At 45.2% G+C, this 24,907-nt stretch overlaps 1 protein-coding gene across 1 annotated transcript in view; it reads left to right on the plus strand.

The window, feature by feature from the left end:
• SUDS3 (SDS3 homolog, SIN3A corepressor complex component) overlaps positions 1-22,638 on the plus strand; it is a 181,648-nt gene extending 159,010 nt beyond the window's left edge. Inside the window, exon 13 of the mRNA XM_027577086.2 lies at positions 22,614-22,638. Within this exon, the coding sequence (XP_027432887.1) occupies positions 22,614-22,623 (10 nt within the window). The 3' untranslated portion in view covers positions 22,624-22,638. The remainder of the gene's footprint in view (positions 1-22,613) is intronic.
• Positions 22,639-24,907: the final 2,269 nt, after the last annotated feature.

The raw sequence follows: 24,907 nt of genomic DNA on the forward strand, positions 1-24,907 counted from the left end.
TCTGATAATAAATAAACCCGATTAAGGCATCCCCACACCTGTGGGGCAGGATGCTCCTTGGGTGGGCCTTATTGCTTTGATAAAAACCGCAATATCTGAAAATTGTCTCCAGCACCCGAGAACTCCCATTCTATGACTTGCACGTGCCTGGGATAAATTGCTTTTGCTGCTTCATTATATATAATTCAGGTCCTTATAGATGCTGGTGGGATGCATAGCACTCTCTTGTAATGATTTATTCATTTGGGGGAAGCAGAGTGCACCCACTGGGTTCTGCCCAGCCTGTCTTGACAGCTCGAAGGGTTGGCACTGCAGGCACATGTTGGATTCGGCTTGAGAGAGAGGAGCTGGTGTGGGCTGTTTAGCTTTCCTAGAAAGCAGACCTGGCTGGGTAAGGACCACTTGTCAGTGTGAAGTTTCCTTAGAGGCAGTCCCTGGCTGAGCTAGGGGCTTTGTGGGGGTGATTTCAAGCATCCTTACTACCACTTTGGGGTGGCGTGCTTAACAGATGAGGAAATGAGGTCAGAGAAGTTATGCAACTTGCCCAAGGTCGCCTGGCCAAACCCCGAAGGGCTTTTCAGAGCAGATGGGTCAGCCTTCATTTTGCGCATTTTCACCTGAGTCAGGTGCTTAACACACAGGCATTCACATCCTCTGCAGCACTCACCTGTGAGATACAAGTGATTAGTTCCCCATTTTACAGACAGGGAACGGACTGACTAGGTTTACCCTCTAGAAATTGAATGTCTGGGATTTTAATGTAGGTCAGCAGTCATTCATTCATTCCTGTATTCATTCATTCATTCATTCCTGTATTCATTCACCCCTCTCTGCCTCATTTGTCAACTGGGGAGAAAGTTCTTACCTTGTGGGGTCAATTTAAGGATTAAATGATGGATGAGCAAAATTAGTTATCACACATAAAGCACAGAGAACAAGGTCTGGCCCACAGACAAATGTGCAGTCAATTTTAGTTTCAATGCTAACTATCTTATCACTCATTTATTCTTACATTCCACAGATATTTTTAAGTAGCCCACTGAGTGCAGGAACTCTCCTAGGTGCCCTGCATGCATGAGATTGTTTTCAATCTCAGCACTACCCCACCTCATTTCACAGAATGGGAAACAGCTCAGGGAGATGAACAAATTGATGGTGGTCCCCAAGTAGGAGGTGAGTGAGTTTTATTTTCCAAAGCATTCATTCATTCGTGCATTGGACGGGGGTTAAGCACTTCATATGTTTCTGTTGACTTACGAGCATGAATGAATACAAGGGTGGAGAAGCTTGGTTCCTGTCCTCAAGATACTTACAATCTTTTGTGTGGGATACAGGCAAGCAGGCAGGAAATGACTTTATTTCATGAATTCTAAGATGCACATTTTCCCCCCATATTAACCTCTCTGAGATCTGGATGGATCTTATAATCGATGGTGTAAAATCACCATTGATGAGCAGCAGTCAGAGTGAGATGAGCCTTGCCTGGAGTGGGGCTGTATCTTTTAAGAATTCTTATATCTCTAATGTTCTTAATGGCACAGAGGATGACATCTTGTATGAAAACCTGGACACTGGCACCCATGATTTAAAAAAATGATTTAGAGGGCCTGGACTTTGTAGTGAAGACATTTTTGGGAATACCTTAGCCAATATATTTTTCTTCTATTTTTTTTAAGTGTGCGTCAGCATGATATGTGATAAAACATTGATGTCTAAATTAGTCTAAAAGCACTTTTTAAATAAGTAGAAATAAACATTCTCAGTGATAAGAAAGCACTGTGACTCCTAGGCATATACTCAAGAGAAATGAAAACCTTGTCTGCATAGAAACATGTACACAAATACTTACAGCAGCATTATTCTCATTCGCCAAAAGGTGGAAACAACCCAAATGTCCGTCCACTGATGAATGGATAAATAAAATGTGCTCTCTCCCTACAATGGAATATTACTTCACCCATAAAAAGGAATAAAGTACTGATATATACTACAATGTGGGTGACCCTCGAAAATGTTATGCTAAGTGAGAGAAGCCAGACACATAAGCTCACATTTATACGATTTCTCTCACATCAGAAAAATCAGGATAGAGAAATCTTATGGAGACAGAAAGTATATGAGTGGTTGCTTATGACCAGGTAGGAGTGAAGGAGTAGGGGCAATGGGGTGCTAGCTAATGGGTACAGGGTTTCCTTTAGAGGTGATGAAAACCATCTAAAACAGACTGTGGATGGTTGCACAAGTCTGTGAATATATGAAAATGCATTGAATTGTACACTTTCAGTGGGCAACTTGTATGGTATGTGAATTCTATCTTAGTAAAGCTGTTAATTTAAAAAAGGGAAAAGCATTGTGCCAGAGTCTTTCTGAGGGTTGCACACAATATGGCAGTGGCTTAGACTTGAAGAAATTTGGTATAATGTGGTGTGGTCAGTATTATGTCGGGGGTGAAGGTGTGGCTGTGGAGGTGCACCCGGGCCCAGCCAGAGGAGCAGGGAAGGCCTCCAGGAGGTGGTGACGGTGGCAAGGCCAGCGCCAAGCCTGTGAGTGAGGATAACGGGGGGAGTGGAGTGGGAGTGATCTGGGCAGAGGAAGCAGCACATGCAAAGGGTAGGAGGTGAGACTCTGTCCTCTACTTCAGGGACGTGACCTCTTCCCAGTGCAGATGGCTGCCCCTGGGGGGCTGGGAGAGTCCCAAAGATGCGTAAGTTGTGGTCTGTGCTTTCCAGGAGCTTGTGTTCCAGAAGTGAGGATAAAGCACACACACCCAGTCTCCCAGGTCACCCTCAATCAATGGTGCATCCACGTGTTCAGGGAAGAGTAGAGAGAAGGTGGCTGGAGAGTCACTCCTGGCTGAGATTTTAAAAGCAGGAGCCGTCGTCAAAGGCAGACAGTATCCTGCTGGTGGGATAGTAAATGACACAGCCTTTCCAGAGGGCAGTTAATTTGGTAAGGGGCATACGTTTCCACCCAGCTGTCTCTCAACTAAGCATTTATCCTAAGGAAATGGTCATGCTGAGCCCCAGTTAGCTAGCTATGCACAGGGATGTTCTTAAACCCAGCTGTGTAAAAAGGAACAAAACACAGACTCAATCTGGATTTTCGATGAGGGGCCCTTCGACTCAAGACACTCCAGCACCTTCGTCAGGTGGGATCCCAAGGCGGGCCAACATGCTGGTAAAGGACAGGCCTGGATGTCAGGCGCACCTGCATGGAAGCCAGGGCTGTATCCTGACCTTGGGCAAAGCTTCAGTTTCCTTGTGTGTAAAATGGGGATGATGATACTAGAACTTACTTCTAAAGGTGAGGATGAAAGGCTCAAAAACATGAGAAGCACTTAGAACGGTGTGCAGTGAATGAATTCTGGTGTTATCCATTATTATGTTATTATGGAGCTAATAAAACAGATGCACTTGAAGTCTATTAAATGGCACTGGAAGATAGTCAAGATCAGTTAAGTGAAAAAAAAAAGGCAGTTGAGAAGACTCCATTTGTGTGTGTGTGTGTGTGTGTGTGTGTGCGCACGCCTGTGCATGCACACATGTGTGTATAATTTATATATATATATATATGTATGTATGTATTTGTTTCTTGTTGCTTTTTAAAAGTTTCCCAAAATTTTTAAAGAGACATCGAAGACACATACCTAACTGCAAGAAAGCAAAGTACCTCCCAGCCCATCATCCAGTGGCTCGTGGGAACCCTTTCTGGAGGCTTCCCCAAGCAGCAGGACTCCAACCTACAGTCCTTTTGCTGTGACACGGAAGGCAGTGCAGGCTGCTGGGTCTAAAAATAGGCAGAAGGAGTCTAGTCTACCTCTGCTGCTCCATCTCTAACAGTTCTGAGGCAGCTCTGTGGTTGACAGAGATCAAATGTTGCTTAAAACCAGGCAGGGTTTTTTCCCCCCAGCAGCTTGAGACTTCCCAGTTCAGCTGGCAGGGGTGGGGGAGCTAAGCTCACCATTCTGGACCTCTTGCCAGACATTTCCAGTACTCTTGGGGAATCCTGTCCCTTGGGGCCGTGGGTGCCACGGAGTCGCCCCTCGTTTGGCTGACAGCCTCCGCTCTGGGAGAGAGGACTGCTCACAAGTCATGCGACAGAGCTGTCAGGGGCCCCAGGAGGCCAGTTTCACTTCCAGAACACCTGTTGAGTTCGCTGTCTGCCACCACCCTGAGCCACTCTATCAGTTTCTTCTTTGTGTGCGTGTGTGTGTGTGTGTGTGTGTGTGTGTGTGTGTGTTGTGTGATTTATACATTTATTAGGGCTAAATTTTGGGCATTACTGAAATATTTCATGTGGATTTGTGGCTTGGAGAGAATAGAACGGAACTGGGAGTCAGGAGACTTGGATTCTGCTCATATTCGTTGAGGAACATTTTTTTTCTTTTTAAATGTCTTTTTTTTAAGAACTTACTTATCCATTTTAGAGAGAGAGAACGAGAGAGAACGTGGCAGGCGGGAGAGGGAGAGAGTGTCCCAAGCGGACTCCATGCTGAGCCTGATGCAGGGCTCGATCCCACGACCCTGAGATCATGACCTGAGCCAAAACCAAGAGTCAGACACTTAACTGGCTGTGCCACCCAGGTGCTGCCCCTAAATGTCTTTTAAAATTGAGGTCTAACACATACATAATAGGGAGCATAGATCGTAAGTGCACAGCTTGATGGATTTTACATTCCAACACATTTATATAACCACCACATAGATCAGGATAGATAGCATTTCGCCCACCCCAGCTGGCTCTCTCATGCTACTTCCCAGTCAGTATTACCCCAGGGGTGACCACTCCCCAGCCCTCTTCACTATAGGTTAATTCTGCCCATATTGACTTCCTACAGATGAAATCCAACAGAATGTGTGATTCTGTCTGGCTTCCCTACATTATGTTTGGGAGATTCATGTGTGTCCTTTCGGGTAGCACTGGGTCTTCCTTTTTCATCACTGTGTAGTACTCCACCATATAAACACCCTGCATTTGTTCATGCATTCTTCTGTGGATGGGCATGTGGCTTGTTTCAGTTTGTGGCTGTTACGGATAATGCTACTACGGGCATTCCTATACACATCTTTTGGTGGACATGAGCCCTTATGTCTACCATCATTTCTTGAATTAACAACTGCAGGAGTCTCATTACTAATAACCCAGCTTCCACTCTTCCCCCTGTTTAATCTACTCTCCATAGAACAGTCAGAGTGATTGTAAGTAAGATTGTGTGACTGCACTACTTAAGCCTCCAAAGGCTTCCAGTGCACTTAGAACAACCCCCAGACTCTTTATTCTGCCCTGTAAAAATGCTACCGTATCTAGCTCCTATCTGCCATTCCTGCTTTTTCTGGAACCACTCTTCCTCTCCCTGGGCTTCAGTCACCCTGGCCTTCTCTCTGTCCTTTGACTATGCCATGCCCGTTCCCTGCATGGTTCTTGCAACTAGATGTTCCCTCTTTCTGGAATTCCCTCCCTGAAGCCTTCCCCTAAGATTGATCCATTCTTCTCACTCACGTCTCCTCTTCCGAGAGGGCTTCCCTGACTGTCAGAAAGAGCCCCCATATCCATTTGTCCTTGGTAGTGTTTTCCATGCTTGACTCCCTCTCCATGAGGGCAGGGAACCTGTCCAAGTTGTTGACTAGCCTGGCGCCTCTCATATCATCCATCCATCCATCCTGGCGCCTCATCCATCCATCCATCCTGGCGCCCCGTCCATGACATTTGTTCTGTGAATGAATGAAGGCATCAGCCATGGACACCCAGATCCTTTTTTAAAGGGAGGTGGTGTCGCTTAGTGTGGACAGCCTTGGAGCTTGGTGATCAGACTTCCTGAGTTTGAGGCCAGGTTTCACCTCTTACAAGACTTGTGATCCTTATGATCCCCACCTCCCCATGCCTCAGTTTCCCCATCAGACCGAGGCGATCATAGGTTGTCACTGGGACCTGGGACCTAACAGCTGTCACTTACAGAACAGCCGTTTTGCCATTTGCAGGGCAGCTGTGCTATCCCTGTTTTATAGACATGGAGCGAAAACTTACTGAGTGCGGAAAATAAGGTCCAGAAACTGCTCAGATCACACAGGTACCAAGTGGTAGCCCTGGGACTTGAGCCCAGGTATGGCTCTGCTCCACAGCCCTTGCAGACCGCTCTGGAAAGCACCTGCAATGGGAGCGGCATTGCTCTGGTCAGGTTGGGTGGCACCCAGAGTGTTTATATAATAACAGAATTCCACCGCCACATCTGTAGCTCTCGCAGATGTATAAAACAGTTCAGCTTGGTTAATTCACGTGGTTCTCCCAGAGAGGACGTGGCAAACAGGACAAAGAGGGATTCCTTTACTTTGCAGGTGAGTGACCTGGGACCCTGGCACTCACCTTGAGTTGCTCTCTGTCCCCCAAGCCCACTGCTGTCACTGCTGCCAGTAATGTCGATGACCTCAGATACTCTCTGGCCGGGCTAGCCAGTGGATAAGCATTTCCACATCTATTATTTGCTGGTCCCCCAGGCTTCGGGCTTTGCATTCTTTAAATCTGCTCACTTAAAAACCAAAGCTCGAAACATAAAACGTTGACCCAACCCTAAGCAACAGTATCAGTGAACTCATGGTTAGATATTCAGTCAACAAACATTTATTGAACACCTGCTATGTACTAAGCACTATTGGGGGCACTGGGAGTACATCGGTACACCAAAAGAGAAAACCCCTGATCTCACAGTGGTAGGAGACACACAATGGATTAATAAATTTATACAGTGTCAGGTGGTGATAATGGGATTTGTGGTAAAATAAAGCAGAGAAAGATGATAGAGATCAACAAAGTAATATATATATATATATTCCTGATGCACATAAAATCAATACATAGCTATTAGAATAAAAATGCCCCCATTCATGTACCATCTAGATGTGCCTAATACCACCAGGTATGTGCAAAATGCATACTGCCTTTCAGAAAACCTTCAAACAACCCCAGGAGGAAAACAGATCAGATGAGACTGCCTCCTTTTTACTGAGGCAGATGCTGAGGCTCTGAGAGGTGCAGTGACCTGCCCAGGCTCCCATAGCCAGAACATGCTGGACTAAGTCCTCTGGTTCCAACTCTTTCCTCCATCATTTTCCAAATTGGATACAGATTGTACCCTGAGAAAGACTTTGAACCTGCAACTCATTTCTCTCAGGGCCTGCACTGCTCATCCATACCTGACCAGGTGCTCAGCCCCACCAGGCGTGGGCTGGGGGTGCCTCTAGCATCCCTGGAGAGCAGGAAGCCTTGTAAGTGATCACCCTGTTGCTTTTGCCCCCCTGCCCAGGCTGAGTCACTGCCAGAGATAAACCGGCCGTACTTCAGGTGGGGAGATAGCATCTCTCTAGCCATTTCTCCAAAATAAGCTTCTAGTCATTGGAGGTGGCGCAGACCTTATCTCCTGCAAATGTGCCTACCTGCTTCCCAGCCCCTCGCACAGTTGTGTTCCCCGGGGGCCAAGATTCCACCCACCTGCTCAAGATTAAAAACAAAACAGGACCCCCCCACTCTCTGAACAGGCATTTGTAATGTGCTGTGTGTTCAGGGATGTGGTCTTACTTGATGACAAAAGGTATTCTTCTGATGTGAGGTATCCAAGAATGATCTTTATGCTCAGATTTCAGTTGGGAAATTCGAAGCTCAGAGAGGTCAAATGACTTGCCTAAAGTTGTATAGCGTAGGTGGAGAATGGGCTTGAATTAAGGTAGGCAGGATAAGCAGGGATCAAGAGTCCCAAGGGAGACTCAGGTATGAGTTTTGACTACTTTGCTAACCGTATTGCTCTTGAAAAAGTGACTTAATTTTTTTTGCACTTCTTACATCACCCGTGACACGAGAATTGCAGGAGTTCTACAACACAGGGTTATTGGGAAGTTTAAAAGAGCATATTCATATTGAAGGCATATTCAGCACAGACTTCGGCACATAGTAGCTGTTCAGTAAATGGGGTTGTTACTGTTACCCTTCCTTGGAGGAAAAAAAAACCCAGTTTCCCTCTTAGTCTAGGAAATGCCTAAGGTAAATTTGGCAGGCAGGGTTACCAAAACAGGACATGCCACATGTTCATTTCTTGGTGCTGAAAGGGTGGTCTGTGTACCAGCAGCAGCATTACTGGGAGCTTCTTAGAAATGCAGTCCCAGGGCGCTTGGGTGGCTCAGTCGGTTAAGTGTCTGCCTTTGGCTCAGGTCATGATCTTAGGGTCCTGGGATTGAGCCCTGCATTGGGCTCACTGCTCATCGGGCAGTCTGCTTCTCCCTCTCCTCTCAGCTCCCGCTTTCTCTCTCTCTCTCAAATAAATAAAATCTTTAAAAAAAAAAAAAGAAATGAAATGCAGTCCCAGGTCCTCCCCAGACCTGCTGAACCAGAACCTGCATTTTAACAAGATGCCCAGAGGGTCTGTGTGCACCTTACATGCGCATCTAGATCCACAGGAGGTCTTCTCAACATGCCCTGTGCATCAGTGTCACCCTGGGGGAGTTTTAAAAAAAAAACTGAGATGTGTGGGCCCCTCCCACACAGATTTTGATCCATTGGTTTGGGCTAAAGTCTGGGTATCACTTTTTGGCTGGGGAGGGAGTTAGGGGTGAACTTTTTTCTTTTTTTTTCTTTCTTTTTTATTTTGGAGAGGGACCATGTTATTTTCTTTTTCTTTTTCTACATTTTACAAGAGTTATGTACTGAGCATATATTACTTATATGGTCAGAAAAACATGTTATTTGAAAATAAGGTAGTCATTCTGCCACTTTCTGTCAAATGGTACAAAAACTTACATATATTTGCCATATGGCAAGATATTAATTGTATCATCTCAGTGGGAGGAATATGAGTTTTTTTCTTTTATTGAAGTATAATTAATGTACAGTGTTATATTAGTTTCAGGTGTACAATATAATGATTCAACAATTCTATACATTACTCAGTATTCACCACAGTAAATGTAGGTACCGTCTGTCACCAAATAATGTTATTACAATCCTCCTGACTATATTCCCTGGGCTGTACTTTTCATCTCTGTGACTTATTTTGTACCTGGAAGTTTGAACCTCTTAATCCCCTTTGGGCATCATTATTTTATTTTATTTTATTTATTTTATATGTTTTTTAAAGATTTCATTTATTTATTTGAGAGGTGAGAGAGTGAGAGAGAGAGACAGAGAGAGAGCATGAGCATGTGGAGATACAGAGGGGGAGGGAGAGGGAATCTGAAGCAGACTCCATGCTGAGCGTGGAGCCCAATGTGGGACTCAAGATCATGACCTGAGCTGAAACCAGGAGTCGGATGCTTAACCGACTGTGCCACCCAGGCGTCCCATTGCATCATTATTTTAAAAGATCTCTCAGTTGACTCTGATGCACAGCAAGAGTTGGGACTCCCAAGTGTGGTGGGGGCTGGAATTGGACAGAATCAAGTTTGGAACTGAGGACTTTCCACTTCCTAGATGTGTGACCTTAGACAAGTTGCTTAACTTCCCTGATTCTTAGTTTCTTCACTGTAACATGAGAGGAAGAATCCTCTCTCCTCTCTCTCGGGTTTTTTATGAGGACGAAATTAACGCTGATCATGTACAATAGCCTGGCAACAAGGTATGACCAAATGTGAATGTACTTACTCTCTTCTGGGATCCCCGCTGTGCCAGCCCCAGCCATGGTATACTGTTATTGCCATCAATATTAATATGATTAGTAGCAGTAATATTGTCTTCGAATATGAAGGACTAGGAGCTCACTGGGGCATGGCAGGGAATATCTGTGGGTGGCTTGAGAAAGCAGCCCCGGCAAGGTCAGGGAGGTAACAGTCCTTGCTACCATTTATAGAGTGCTAACCATGTACTGGTCACTGTGTAAGCATTTTATAAAAGATTTTTAAAAATTAAAGTTATACACATACTTTTTCTTTTAGGTTGAACAATTTTTATTTATTTTTATTTTTTATTTATTTTTTAAATTTTATTTTTATTTTTTAAAATTTTTTAGTTATGTTAATCACCATACATTAAATCATTAGTTTTTGATGTAGTGTTCCATGATTCATTGTTTGTGCATAACACCCAGTGCTCCACGCAGAACGTGCCCTCTTTAATACCCATCACCAGGCTAACCCATCCCCCCACCCCCCTCCCCTCTAGAACCCTCAGTTTGTTTTTCAGAGTCCATCGTCTCTCATGGTTCGTCTCCTCCTCCGACTTACTCCCCTTCATTCTTCCCCTCCTGCTATCTTCTTTTTTTTCTTAACATATATTGCATTATTTGTTTCAGAAGTACAGATCTGTGATTCAACAGTCTTGCACAATTCACAGCGCTCACCATAGCACATACCCTCCCCAATGTCTATCACCCAGCCACCCCGTCCCTCCCACCCCCCACCACTCCAGCAACCCTCAGTTTGTTTCCTGAGGTTAAAAATTCCTCATATCAGCGAGGTCATATGATACATGTCTTTCTCTGATTGACTTATTTCACTCAGCATAACACCCTCCAGTTCCATCCACGTCGTTGCAAATGGCAAGATCTCATTCCTTTTGATGGCTGCATAATATTCCATTGTGTATATATACCACATCTTCTTTATCCATTCATCTGTCAATGGACATCTTGGCTCTTTCCACAGTTTAGCTATTGTGGACATTGCTGCTATAAACATTGGGGTGCACGTACCCCTTCAGATCCCTACACTTGTATCTTTGGGGTAAATACCCAGTAGTGCAATTCCTGGATCGTAGGGTAGCTCTATTTTCAACTGTTTGAGGAACCTCCATACTGTTTTCCAGAGTGGTTGCACCAGCTTGCATTCCCTCCAACAGTGTAGGAGGGTTCCCCTTTCTCCACATCCCCGCCAACATCTGTCGTTTCCTGACTTGTTAATTCTAGCCATTCTGACGGGTGTGAGGTGGAGTTATACACATACTTAATATAGATCAGTGTGTCCCAGTGGGAGAGGGGAGGTGAGTTTGCCCCAAGCAAACATTTGGAAGTGTCTGGAGACCTTTTTGGTTGTCACAACAGGTGTTGGTAGTGGGGATGGTAAGTTTGCTATGGTACCTGGTAGGTGGGGGCCAGGGATGCTGGTAAAACACCCCACAGTGCACAAAACACCTCCCAACACAAAGCATTATCTGGTCCCGCATGTCAGCGGTGCTGAGGTTGAGAAAACCTGGTTTAGAATCAAATAGTTTTGCAAAGTGTGCTGTACAAAATAGCAGTCCCCCTGCCCCTTTCTCCCCTCTCCCTCCCCAGAAGCCACCGCCTTTGCCCTTTGGGTGGGTTATTTTGTTTACCTGCAGGTCTCTAAAAAGCCTGCTGGTATGGTGCCTTTTTGCTGACTCCATTCCAGACTCTATCCCTTGGCTTCTCTCCACAGAAAGTGAAGACCTAGCTTTCTTTCCTTTCTGCACCCCCACCTGCATCTGCCTTTAAATGTGACACCCTCCCCCTCCCCCAGATCCTTTGTAATTTCTGTTGGATCAATATTCGGTGTTTGTATTACCCTAACTGTAAATGGGGTGCGCTGCTGACTCTGCAGCCAACTCAGATTGCTTTCCCCTTTTGCAACACCTATCTTTTTCTCTCAAGTTAATTGCCTCGTTTCCCCTCGGCTTTGTTTTCTGTGTGCTTGCCCCACACTCAACCCCCAACTCTGCCTATTGTCTAAATCTTTCAAGATTTTCAGACCCATCAGGGAGGCAATCTCTCAAGTTCGCCTCTCCGAAGGAGTCTCTCCCAGATCAAGCTGAGTGTTTCTGCAGGAATTGCTTTGTGGAAGACTCACCACAGCCCTGTGAGTGTACTATCATCATTTGACGTCTGGGGAAAGTGGCTCCCAGAGAGGTCATCTGGGTGCCTAAGATCACACAGCAGTATGTGGAGAAGGCAGGACTTGACCACAGGAGTGCGTGACCCCATGGCTCTGGGATTCCTCATGTCCCAGAAGATCACTCCGGGAGGAAGCCCTTTGAAATGCCTCCTGTAATGGGACTGCATGCTGCCTCCATTCATTTTGACATCTGCAGCACTCCACGCAAGGCCTGGCATGGGGCAGGACTCCGAGGACTGAGGACTGTTTGTCAAATGAATAAGTAAAGAATTTCTAGAGACAGTGGGAGGAGGGCCCAGTGCTCCTGGGCAGGGGATCAGAAGAGCCAGGGGGTTTGGGTGGGGAAGGGTAACCGTGGGCTATTCACTCAGCCTGTCTAAGCCTCAGTCTCCCCATCTGGAAAATCGAGTTGAGAATACAGGCTTCACAGGGTGTTTGCAGGCAGCCAGAGGAAGCTGGTCAACTGCAGATGCTCAGGAACTTATAAGACACAACACAAGTGATGCGTGGACACAGCAGTCACTATTTGGGGAGCAGATTTCTGCAAAATTTCCTCCCTCCCTCCCTCCGCTCCATCTCCCCTTCCCTCCCTCCCTCCCTCCCTCCTTCCTTCCTTTCTTTCTTCCTTCCAAGTGAAACATGGCATAGTTAATTTAGAAGAGAGAAAGAAATGCCTTACAGCTGGGAAAAAGTCCAAGCTAGTTTTAATATGATAAAATATTTATATTAATGTGTCATAAAAATTGATTCACCCTTCTCTTGCCTGGTATCATTAATGGGTAGATATGTAACATCTTATTTTCTTGCCTTCTTTCTCTCTCTCTCTCTCTTCCAGCAGTGCACAGTTTCAAATGACTGTGAGGAAACCATTTTTCATGAAGAACAATAATAATAATAATAATAATAATAGGTATTTATTTAGTGCTATGTGCCTGTCACTACTGCAAGCCCTTATATGTTTCCACTCATCTGATTCTTACACAACCGTAGGAGGTGGGTACCCTCCTTACTCCCATTTGACAGAGGAGGGGACTGAGGCACACACTGGTCACTGGTTCAGACCTGTCCATTCTGACGTCAAAGCCCTTCTCTCTGTGTGGGCCACCCCAGCCTTGCAGGTCTCAAACAGAGGCAGTGTCCCTGGGCTTTTTACTGGGGAAAGCCCCTAATACGACAGTCCCGACTTTCCATGGTTCGACTTAGGAGTTTTCAGCTTTACGATGGTGCAAAAGCGATACACATTCAGTTGAAACCATACTTTGAATTTTGAATTTGGCTCTTCTCCTGGGCTGGCGATACGTGGTACTCGACACCATCGAGCTGCTGGGCTCCCCAGCAGCCACGCGATCACGAGGGGAAACGACTGAGGATACTTACAGCACTTTCAGTACAGCGTTCAGTAAATTACATGACCTAGTCAACACTTGAGTATGAAACAGGGTTTGTGTGGGATGATTTTGCCTGGCTGTAGGCTAATGACAGTCTTCTGAGCATGTGTAAGGTAGGCGAGGCTAACCTGTGATGTCAGTGAGGTGTATTAAAGGCATTTCTGATTTAAAATACTTTCAATTTACGATGGCTTCATCAGGATGTAATCCCATCGTACGTCCAGGAAGATCTGTATTCAGAGTCTTTTCAGTTTGCGGTAAATAGATGTAGCCATCACTCTGGATTTCTGCAGGTCCGACTTTAGGTAATAATGTAGGGTTTCTAGGCAGGTGTGGGGAAATGTTGGCATTCCACTTCCAGCAGGTGGCAGGCGTTCAGGTCATCGTAATGCAGTGCAGCCTCCCAGAAGTGGTGGAGAGAGGAGCCTCCCGAGGAGGGGGTGGGACCGCCCGTCCTGGGTAAGCCAGTTTTGCGTCTTAGGACCTCGGGGACTTTCTCACTCCTGACCTTCCCGCCCTGGCGTCTCCAACTTTGCCCTGCAGCTCTGGCATCACTTGTGCCTAATGGTGATGTGTGCTGTGTCCCCAAGCTTTTCAGAGTTGGGCTGTCGTGGAGAAGAGCACGCGGTGGGGCTCCCAGCCCAAAGCTGCTCCAAGGGCCAGCACACACTCAGACACACGGGGACACACACACACACACACACACACACACACACACACACAGACATACACAGAGACACACCCAAACACACAGACACACAGACATTCATAGACCCACACCAAGACACACACACACACACACACACACACGGACACACAAACGTACACACACAGGCAGACATACACACACCCCTCTGCCACTCTTCCATTCATTGTTTCTTTATTGCAACACCCCTAGTTTCCGGTCCCAGCACACAGTAGGTGTCCAACAAGTGCCTACTGGATGAATAGTGCACAAATGACTCCGTTATTCTCTCCTTGCTTCGTTCCTGAGTATTTTGGTATCGGGTGTTTTGGTCGGCCTGGAGACACCTGGAGAGGAGAACTAGAAGCGAGTCCGCTCCTGCCTCATTCCTCACAATTGTCTGGTGTGTCCATTTCCACTTTCAGTGGTTTTTAATATATTGCAAGCCATGGAATTCTTTGAGGATCTGATGAAGGTCACAGACCCACTTCTCCAGTGTGTAAGACATCTGCACATGTGAACGATTTTCTGACTATAATTTCTGGAGCTCCCTCCGTCCCATTCATGAATCTCTAAGGAGTGCATAGGACCCCGGTGAAGGACCTTGGCATTATAGGGCTAGGGAGACCTGGGGGCCGGGGGGGAGGTACCTTGTCTGGGGTCCTGAATGACAGAGTTGGAACCAAGACCCAGGTGTCTGGGTCTCAGGCTTAGGGGACCCTCTCACCATCCTGTGCTGATGAATGAATACCATGTAATTAGTTGATACAATAAACAATTAAATCAGACATTCTTCTAGGTCTTCTTCATCCATCAAACCCTCAGTACTGGCAGCTCTGTCAGGCGCTCAAATGCCGGTGGTTTCTGGAGTACAGCATTCTTCCTTGTACTTTGCTATTTTCCTGATGATTATAAATGGAGCTGATTACAGCTGAGTCCTGTTGGCTGTTCCGCTGAGCGTCTGTCTGCCACATAACTGAGAAAGCTCATCCTCAAGCTTGCAAACTAGGATCAGGTATCTGTGAGCAGCACTCCCATCCTTACCCCAGGGAGTGGGTGGTGGAATTGGAGCTGATAATAAGGGCGACGGTGTATCACCTCTTGAATCCAAATTTGGATCTAGCTGTGAGACAGAAAGATTCAGGAAATCAACATCAGCTGGATCCAGTTCCCCTCCTGCCACCTTGGGGTGAGTTTGAAGAGGAAGAAGAGAGAGAATTTTACATAACAGTGCTCACTCCACCTTCTTGGGTTGAATCCTTGGGATAACACTCTAAGTACAGGGATCCAAGGCTCAAGGGACACCTGTGTCTTGGTTGTGCCTGCTGCTTCTTTGATAATCAGCAGCTTTGTTCTCTTCAGTGGCAAGAGAGCTAAAGGTCAGGGGTGGCTGGGAGGAATGCTGGGTGGCGGGGGGCAGCTGGCTGAAAGCAGGGGGTTGTGTGTGGCCCCAGGGAAAGGGGGATGGGAAAGGCATCAGCCCAGGGGAGGGATGGAGGGGAGGGGTGGAGTGAGAGAGAGCTGGGCCCAGAGGGGTGTGACTTATGCAGCAGAGGATGCACCGATGAGTTGAACAGCTGAGGACCAGAAGAGGCGGCAGGACCAAAGACGAGTTCCCAAGGACCGGAAGTGCCAAGTTACTTGAGAAATGGGTGCTGGGCACCTCTTCCCCACCGAGACCACCTGGGCTGCGGTGTGCATGAGTTCCCTGGCATGTGGCAGGGAGGAGGAGGGCGAGGAGGCAGTGAGGAGAGTAAACACTCAAATTTCATAACCTGTAGGTTTACTTGGAAGGCCTGAGACTGTTTCCTGCATGAGGTTAAACAGAGGCCAGGTGTCAAACCCAACCAGGTTCTAGAAAATAAAGTTGTTCTCTCCTTGGACAGCTGAGCCTATTTGGGGAACCTCATTCATGTGACACCAGTGCCACTCAAAACTGTCATCTAGGTACTAGTGATAGAAAACTGTTACTGGTTCACAATGAGTAAGTCAAGAAATTGGGAGTGGTTTATAACTTTTATAGCAATTTGATATTGCTGTGACATGCAAGCGAATTTTCGTTGTATTTTACAAAAGCATAGGTTTATGATGGATTGGGGGGAAAGTAACCACTTTCCTGTTCCCTGCAGATCATCTGTAAAGCGCTGTTTGGGGTTCCTAAATGGCTTTTCCCATTCCACGCAGGTCCCCTCCTAATCTGTTTTCCTCAGTGTGTGCTTCCTAGAATGCAGGCAGATCCTGACATGCTTTTGTCTACAATCTTTTAATGATTTTTGCAAGCTCTTTTGCATAAAGACCAGCTTCTTTACAAAACCTGCAAGGCTGTGCACTGTTGTGTCCCTGCTCATCTCCCCAGCTTCCTCCTCTCTGCTCCCACATTCTTCTCTGCTTCCTGGCCACACTTCCTTTCACAGATCCTCATGAATACCAAGCTCCTTCTGACCTCAGGGCCTTTGCTTGTGCTATGTTCTCCACCTGGCATGCTTTTCCCTCCATCTTGGTGGAGTTGACTCCTATTCTGCCTTCAGATCACAGCTCAAGAATAAGCACCTCCTCAGAGAGGCTTTCTCTACCCCTGGACCAGTTGAGGCCCTGCTTCTGGCCTTAGTAACACCACCTGTTTACTTGAATATACCTGTGACTTGTTCTTTGCCTGCCTTCCCATAGGTCTGTGAACTCCCAAGAGGGCAGAGAGCTCACCTCCTTTGTTGCCCACCCTATTCCACGGCCTAACTCAGCTCTCGGTCCTCAATAAATACTTGTTGAATGAATGAGTGAATGAATGAATGAATGGATGAATGCAACTTTTAGAACTTGTGGGAAAGGCATTTGAGATTGTGAAGTGTGTCCTTTGGGTGCTAGTCCTTTATTTCATAGAGCAGTTCCCATGCCTCCTTCCTCTGCCCAGAACCTGGCAGCCTGTCCTGAGCTCCTGCTGATAAATCATTTTATTGGCACAGCTGGACAGGAAAGGACAGAGTGAGTAATGGGAGTCGGGCACCATGTCGTGGACAAAGGCCTGAGTTGACATGGTAACAACAGGCAGACCGATGTGGCCTGGGCAGTAGTCTGGGCCCTGGACACATCGGAGAACAGGCCCTGGGCCATTTTTCCTCTGTGCTGGGGAGTGTGAAAAGGCCAGGGAGGGGAAGTGTGGAGGGGCTGCGGCCCCCTGCTTTTCCCTGTTGCAGGATGGGCTGGAAGCCCTATGTTTTGGGACATGAGAATGCCTTTTAATATATATATTTTGATGTATAAAATATATTTATGTACTATTAATTAAAATATTACTTTAAATTTTAGATTGCAGCATATTTTTAAATTGCAAAAGTAATTCAGTGCTTTAAACAGGATCCATAATGGGTGGCTGTTTGTGTGTAGTGGTTAGACATAGAGGCTTAGGAACCTGGCTGAGTTCAAAACCTGGCTCCATCCTCTCTCAGTTTGGGGAACACGGACAAGTCACTTAATTTCTGTGTGCTTTTGTTTCCTCATAGGCAAACTGAGGATAAAGATGGTACCTACTCAGGGTTTCAGTGAGGGTTGCATGAGACAATGCATGTCTTGCACTTAGCATATAGTAAACACATAAAAAAATATGTCTAGTTTTGTAAAAACAGCCAAACAATTTAGAAGTGAGTATCAAAGAACAAGTCTGTATCGCCCAGGCCACTTTCCAGAGGTAAATTCACCTGGCAGTGTCTCCCAGGTATTTAAACCTCTGCAAACACATACAGATAGGACTGGGACGAAGGCAAGGCAACCCAGGTGTTGGAGCAGACGGGTAAGGATGTGCTCACTCTCAGGCCCCAGGCCTGCATTTTCATGGACCTGAGAATGAGCGCATCCTCAAATGTCACCCCTAGTACCTCACTTGCCTCACCCTAGCCAGGCCCCGACACAGGTAGTGAGGACACTTCTGCTTGTGATGATGGCAGACAAGGTAATGTGGACCAGTTCCCCCACTAGACAGACATATATAACTTATATATGTATAATACATATACATGCACACACATACACATGTATGAACACACACACACACACACACACACACACACACACACACACTGCTTCAAGGCATTATAGAGCTAAGATGTAGTAAAAATGGACCAGAATCTGGGGAGGCTAGAGGTCTGGGGAGATGGCCAGTATCTGGCAATTCCAGGTTCGATGAGTGGCAGAGACTAAGTGGGAATTTCAGCAGCCTCATAGGGTCAGGGCATGGGGCACGGGGATTGGAATTCCACGCTTATCCAGGAAAGAAGGCTTTGGTGAACCCTGCTTACTTTTGGTCGGAATTCCAAAGGGCTGGACCCTAGGGGTAAAGGTGAAATGGAAGTAGACAGGCTCTTGGAGGGACTAGTTCAGCAGCTGCTCATCTCAATCCCTGCATTTGTGTTGAGGTGACCCCATACTGCTAGTTCCTATGGGGAACCAGAAGAAGCAAATATAAAATATCCCTGGAGAAAAATAACATCATCCTAAAGCCTCAGATTATTGCCACAAACAGGTTTACAAATGCAATGTCTGGCATGCAATAAAACCATAATCAGGCATATGAGGAGATGAGCAAAATAAGTAACAACTAGCGGAAACAGCAAATGGAACAGACCCTCAGAACCTCCAAATATTGAAGTTATCAGACAGACTTGAGAATAACTCTGCTTACTATGCATGTGATGAGTTGGAAGAAAATACTGTGAATCAGGAATAGGGAGAAAAAAGGATGGTGAGTTCAGAAAAGAAGGAAGGTGAGAAGGTCTAACTGGAGTCCCAAGAACAGAAAAAGAGAATGTGGCAGAAGGAGATATTTGTAGAGATAGTGACTGAGACTTTCCCCCAAACTGATGAAAGCTATCAAGCCATCGTAAGATGCCCTACAGACCCTAAGCAGGATAAATATATAAAAAAAATCAATATCGAGGCACATTCTAGAAAATTAATAGGAAATTAAAGCACAGAGAAAATCTTTCCTTCCTTGACCTCAGGGTGGGCAAAAAATCCCCCCATCACCTCACACCACAGGGAGGGTAGGGGGTCACCTGTCATTGCTCACTATGCTGTGGCTGTCTTTTATAGGCTGGGAGAGTTGGGGGATTGTGGGGTTAGGTTGTACTTCTCTCAGTGAGCCTCTGAGGTGGGTGTCTGACCTCAAAGTTCAGTGGCTCATTTTAAAACATGGAGGTTCTCAAGATCTCTTTGGTATCAGCTTTAATCCTGGGTGCCATTTTGGAGCATTTGTTCATTCAGTGTGTATTTATGGAGGACCTATGTGCGAGGCCCTAGACCTACATCAGCAAAAAAAAAAAAAAAAAAACCAGACTAAAATCTTTGTCTTCATGGCACTTATATTCTAATGAGGTTAGACAACAATAAACACAAGAAATAAGCTGTCCTGTGTATCTTGGATGATTATCAGTGCTGGAGGGAAAAGTAAGCAAGGAAGGGAGTGTTGCAATTTTATTATACTGAGAATATAACATTTGAGCAAGGATCTGAAGGAGGTGAGGGAATGAGCTGGACAGACATCTGGGGGAAGATCGCAGCTCCTGCATTTTGTTCTAAGTGTATAGTTTAATTAAATATTACAAATCACAGATGAATACAAGAGTTAAAAGGAGTTGTTTCCATGAACACTATGTTAAATGCTTTGAAAAGGCTTGAAAAGTTGAGTTGCAAAGAAATGCTGTCAAACCAGGGGATGAAAACTAAGAGATTAGCAAAAATTTAAAAAAAAAAGGAAAATCATGAAGATCTGGAAGCATGCAGCACTCAGTTTACTTCATGTGTGCCTTCTTTAAAGTCCACCACTCCAAAGAGATTGTAATTGGATATCAAAGGTAATATATTATGGTTGTGATTTATGCCAAAAAAAAGAGAAGGGAATTCCATTAAGGCTCCTGCGGTCCAAGACAAGACCTTCTCTCCTACCTCAAAAGATTGGCGAACAAATGACATGGCTTTGTTTGAGGTTAAATTAAAACATGCAAGGTATGAATGCATTATGTTTTATGATTCTTCACTTTGGTTTTCTTGAATAACCCACCAAGTACCATTTCTGATATTGGAAGCAAGCCAGTTTGTTGAACATCAGTGAGCAGAAAGCTATTTTTCTGAAAACCAATATGTCCAATTGGCATTCCCCTTGCTTGCCTAAATCCATCCAGTTCTTTCTTGGAGATCACTGCAGAGAACAGGCAGGAGAGAGAGGGAAACTATGAGAAAAAGGAGATGGTGTGAAGTCGATGAACCAAATTCAGGAGACCTAGCCCGGGTTCATATCATAACTTACCCTGAGAACTTGGGTAAGTCATTTTTTCTCTTAGAACCTCTCTCTCTTTATCTTTGACATGGGCACAATAATAGATCCTGCCTTATAGAGTTCTTGTAATGATTCAATGAGATGACGCATTTCTGGTGCTTCATACACTCCCTGGCATATCAGAAGTGTTCAAGAGGGAGGTGACTACAATGATTTTACTGTGGACATGCACTGAAACTCAAATTGCTATAACTGCATTTGATGGCAGTTCATCTCTCATAGAACCTGGAGTAGACAAACTGGAGCAGACTCAAAGGGGAAGAGGGCCCTCCACCCCAGGAGCAGAATAAGCTCCAGGAGGAGACAGGGAAGCATTGACTTCTGTGGTGGATGTAATGGTGGTTCATGGGCTCTGAGAGTCCCATGTGGTGTTCAGCCAGAAGATCCTCATTTTGAACAAAGGAAAGTCAGTCCCATCCAATCCCTGGATGGGATTGGAACTTGGTAAGCAGGAGGGCCCCAACACCAGGACTTTGTAGGTGGACCCGGGAAGTGGCACCGTCTCTAGATGTACTATTTTGGACTTTGAAAGGTGGATAGAGAGCTCATGTTCATGATGTTCAGCTTTTTGGTGCACCCTTTCTGGGTCCCCAAACTCCCCTGTGGTCTGTCATCATCATAGGATGTTATCTTCTACACACTTAGAAAAAAATGCAGGAGCTGTGATCTTCCCCCAGATGTCTGTCCAGCTCATTCCCTCACCTCCTTCAGATCCTTGCTCAAATGTTATGTTCTCAGTACAATAAAATTGCAACACTCCCTTCCTTGCTTACTTTTCCCTCTTACTTAGCATTTCTCGAACTTGGTTCTGCAGAGTTCCTTGAGATGCTAATGCATATTCTGTGTTAAAATGTTCCTGTGCCATATAAATCTGGGAAATATACCATGCTATAGTAGTGATGACAAATGGCTCATATTTTTGGAGGGGAGGTAACCCTTGTGTGCCAGGAAACCTGCTAAATATTTTCCAGAGTTTGTCTCACTTAATTGTCTCAATGTCCCAATAAAGTAGGTACTGTTATAATCCCTACTTCACATGTGAAGAAATGGAACATGAAGAAGTGATACTCAGAGAGACTAGTTAATTTATGCAAGGTTGCAAAGCAGGTGAGTGGAAAAACAAGGATTTGAACCCAGGTCTTTTGGCCCCAAAGTTGCTGTTCTTAACTTAATAGAATTAAGAGTTTTTTTTTCAGATCCTTGACTTACAATGGGTGATCAGGGAATGTATCCAATAGCCCATCTAAGAATATTTTGAGCAGAGCTGACGCCTTTGTTTTTCAGACTCAGAAGAATGATATGTAGGTAAATGCAAAGCATTTAGGGATATCTTATGTCTATTTGAAAGGGTAACAGCTGTTTCCATCTTCAGAGTCAACCTGTGCCCTCTCTTCCATATTCAGTCCACAATTAGCATACAAAATGTTCTGAAAGTCCTGCAGTAAAGAAACCTCTTTATCTTTTTTTAACCCAGTTTGTCCGACCCTATTTTTCCTCCAGAATCCTTTCTTTGTTTCCTATTTTCTTTCAGAACATACATTAACAATCATAGGAAGAGTATTCCATGAAACACAGTTTGAGTAATTCCCTTTGTAGGAGAGGCATTTTAAGGCTGTGTGTAATTTATTCCTCAAATGGGTAAAAAAACAAAAGCCAAAAAACAAAACAAAACAAAAAAACCCAAACCACCCCATTTCATCATGCATTCCCTCTGCTGGTAGGGAATAGGGCAAGAGTTCTTTCCTATATAAAGCGCAACATAAATAAACCCAGACATACCCAGTAAAGTCTTCTAAAAGATATTGTTCTAAGGATTAGCTACTTGGAATTTCACAACAGGGAGGGCTTTGGAAGGAAATGGCAAATCATGATTTATTGATGTACCCTAAAATTTTCAATGTGTCATAAAGGGAAACTTGACAAGAGGGAACCTCTTAAGAGTCTTGGATGACATTTGCCTGAAATTGGCTTATGGTATTTTCATATCTCCTTTGCAGACCTCGCCCTGGATGACTACATGAGTAATATCTTCCTTTTGAAAGCTTTTCATTCTTTATATCGTTTTCTTAGTCCTTGGCAAGATTGCATAGGGGGCTGTATTCATTTCTAATCCATGGAAAAGAAAGCAGGTCTCTCCCTGAGACTCCAACTTCTGTGAAGCATGCAAGATAATGATAGTGTCAAATGGTTATACAGACTTTAAATAGCTATCAATGTAAATATAAAACTGTAAAGCACATGAATAAAAGCCCTTTGAATGCTCCAGAAGGGAAGGGAAGCTTCAGTGAACTTTTGCAAGTACTCAAAAGATATAACTAGAATAAATGGATTTATTGGGAAGCAGTGTGGCAGGAGTACTGGCTGATCACCAAATTTGTTTCCTTTCTTTTCAGGCACAGATAGACACATATTTCCCAGCCTCCCTTGCACTAAGCATCACCATGCGACTGAGGTGTAGCTAATGGAACGTAAATAGAAATGATGTGACCTGCCCCCGACGGGGCCCATAAGAACCTCCCACCCACAGTCCTTCTTGTTCTTTTCTCACCTTGGTAACCTTGGAGGCCATTTTGTTTTTGAAGATGGTGAAACCAGGAGATAGAAAGTTCTGGGTTTTTGAGTTACTGTTTGGCAAGAGCTACTCTACTGTTTGGGAAAACTGCTTTGGAATATCACACAAGTGAAAAACATAAACTTCTATTATGTTTAAGCTAAGACAAGTTTCAGATGTGGTTTGCTATTGTGGCTGGAAGTCTGGACAGGGAGTTTGCACTTGGTGGTGGTTGCTTGTAGTGCGTGCTGGGAGAGAACACTGTGTAGATAAAAGACCGTGAGCTGTAGAATGAGACACACGTGGGGTAAAGTCTTGCCTCTGCCATTCACCCAGTTGTTTGATCTTGGGCAGCTCAATCTCCATCAACCTTAGTGTTTTTCCTTTAGAAAATGGAAATAATATTTACCCTGCAGGCTTGTTTTGAAAGTTAAAGAAAACGCATTTAACGTGTCTGGCACAGTGATGGGCACATAGTAGGTGCTCATTCAATGGAAGCTGTTACTGACTTTTTCAATTACTTTTCTTTAAAAAAAAGATGTTTTTTATTAAAAACTATAAAAAATAAAGATTTATTTATTTTTATTTGAGAGAGAGAGAGCATGAGCAGGGGGAGGGGCAGAGGGAGAGGGAGACAAGCAGACTCCCCACTGAGCAGGGACCCTGACACAGGGCTCAACCCGGGACCCTGAAATCGTGATTTGAGATGAAATCTAGAGTCAGATGCTTAACCAACTGAGCCACCGAGGCACCCCTCCAATCACTTTTTAAAGAACTCTATTCTCCTGGTTGGACTCTTCACTCCTTGATAGGATAGGAGCAGGAGCTAATGGTGCTGGAGGCACCGAGGATGGTATAGGAGCCAGTTATGCAGGCCACACCCAAGGTGGTGCAGAAACAGGATGGGGGACAGGGGGAAGGCGGAAGGGGTGTGAGGTGCCACCAGCAAGGCTGGAGGTGGATAAAAGCCCAGAGGGCAGAGAAAGAGGACTCCCGGTTCTAAAGCTCACCAGCTTGGACAGATGAGCAGATGCATGGTTTTTTTCCACCAACAAATGAAAATAGGCCGTCCATGATGGGCCAGAGAAGACTGGGCACTTCCCCCAAACAAAAGGTGTTTTGGCAGCTGCTTGGGAATATTCCTTAAAGTCCCTGTCCTGAGGTAGACTAACCAGAGACAATTGGCTCCGATTATCATAGCCATTAACCCAGGAAATGAATGAAGGAGGAGCCCCCACATACAATGAGGTAACCTGGGTCTGTTAGGAGGAAGAGTGAGAGAGAGTCAGCATCCCCCTTCATCAGAGATGGCCTGTTTAGATAGTTGTCATCCAATATATCAGAAGGGGGTTTACTAGCCTGGTTAGTGGCCAAACACATTCTGCAAGAGGCACTTAGGTCAGGGTCTTGATTTAGGTCATGAAGGCCTGAGCATAGGGTACCTCCATCCATTTGCCCTGCAGAAGAGATCTAACTGATAGATCATATTGGAGCTTTATGTCCCATTAATGAGCCATTTTTCCTCAACTCTTAAGGAGTACTGAGGCTATTCAGTGTTACAGATCAGTCTTTCCTTAAATCTTGCAATCCAAATTGTTTCTAGTGGGTTAAAAGTTATCCCATGGGAGATTCCTTGGGTACCGAGAGAAGGAGATCCCATGCTCCTAGAAAAGTAGAGAAGAAGGTCCGTTACCAAGAAAATCCCCTCCAACTCCCGGGGGGTGTCCCTCACTTCAGGATATGTCAGAAGTTCCTAGTGTCAAAACAACTCAAAGCATCTCTCAAATGAAATCGCCGTGAACACCGCCTTGTCTTGTAGGAGGGATGCCGGCGTTCCCCCCACCTCCCCCCACCCCCCACACCCCTTCCCCATTGCATTCTAGACTACAAATGGGTGCCAGTGAATGGACCGAAATACTGTGCCATGCCAAACATGCCATCTTTAACCCATGGAAAACACTAGAAAAGTTTTACAGGGGGAAATTACTCAATGTTGTAATTTAAGTAGTTAGTAGGGGACATTGACAAAGAATAGTAAAGTGAGAAATCCATCATGGTCTAAGTGACATTCCAACACGTGTAGTCTTTTACAGCTGACTTCCCTGGGAAAGGGTCCCCGGTTGGGTTTTAATTCAG

This window comes from Zalophus californianus, chromosome 14 (assembly GCF_009762305.2).
Source record: "Zalophus californianus isolate mZalCal1 chromosome 14, mZalCal1.pri.v2, whole genome shotgun sequence".
Lineage (NCBI taxonomy): Eukaryota > Metazoa > Chordata > Mammalia > Carnivora > Otariidae > Zalophus > Zalophus californianus.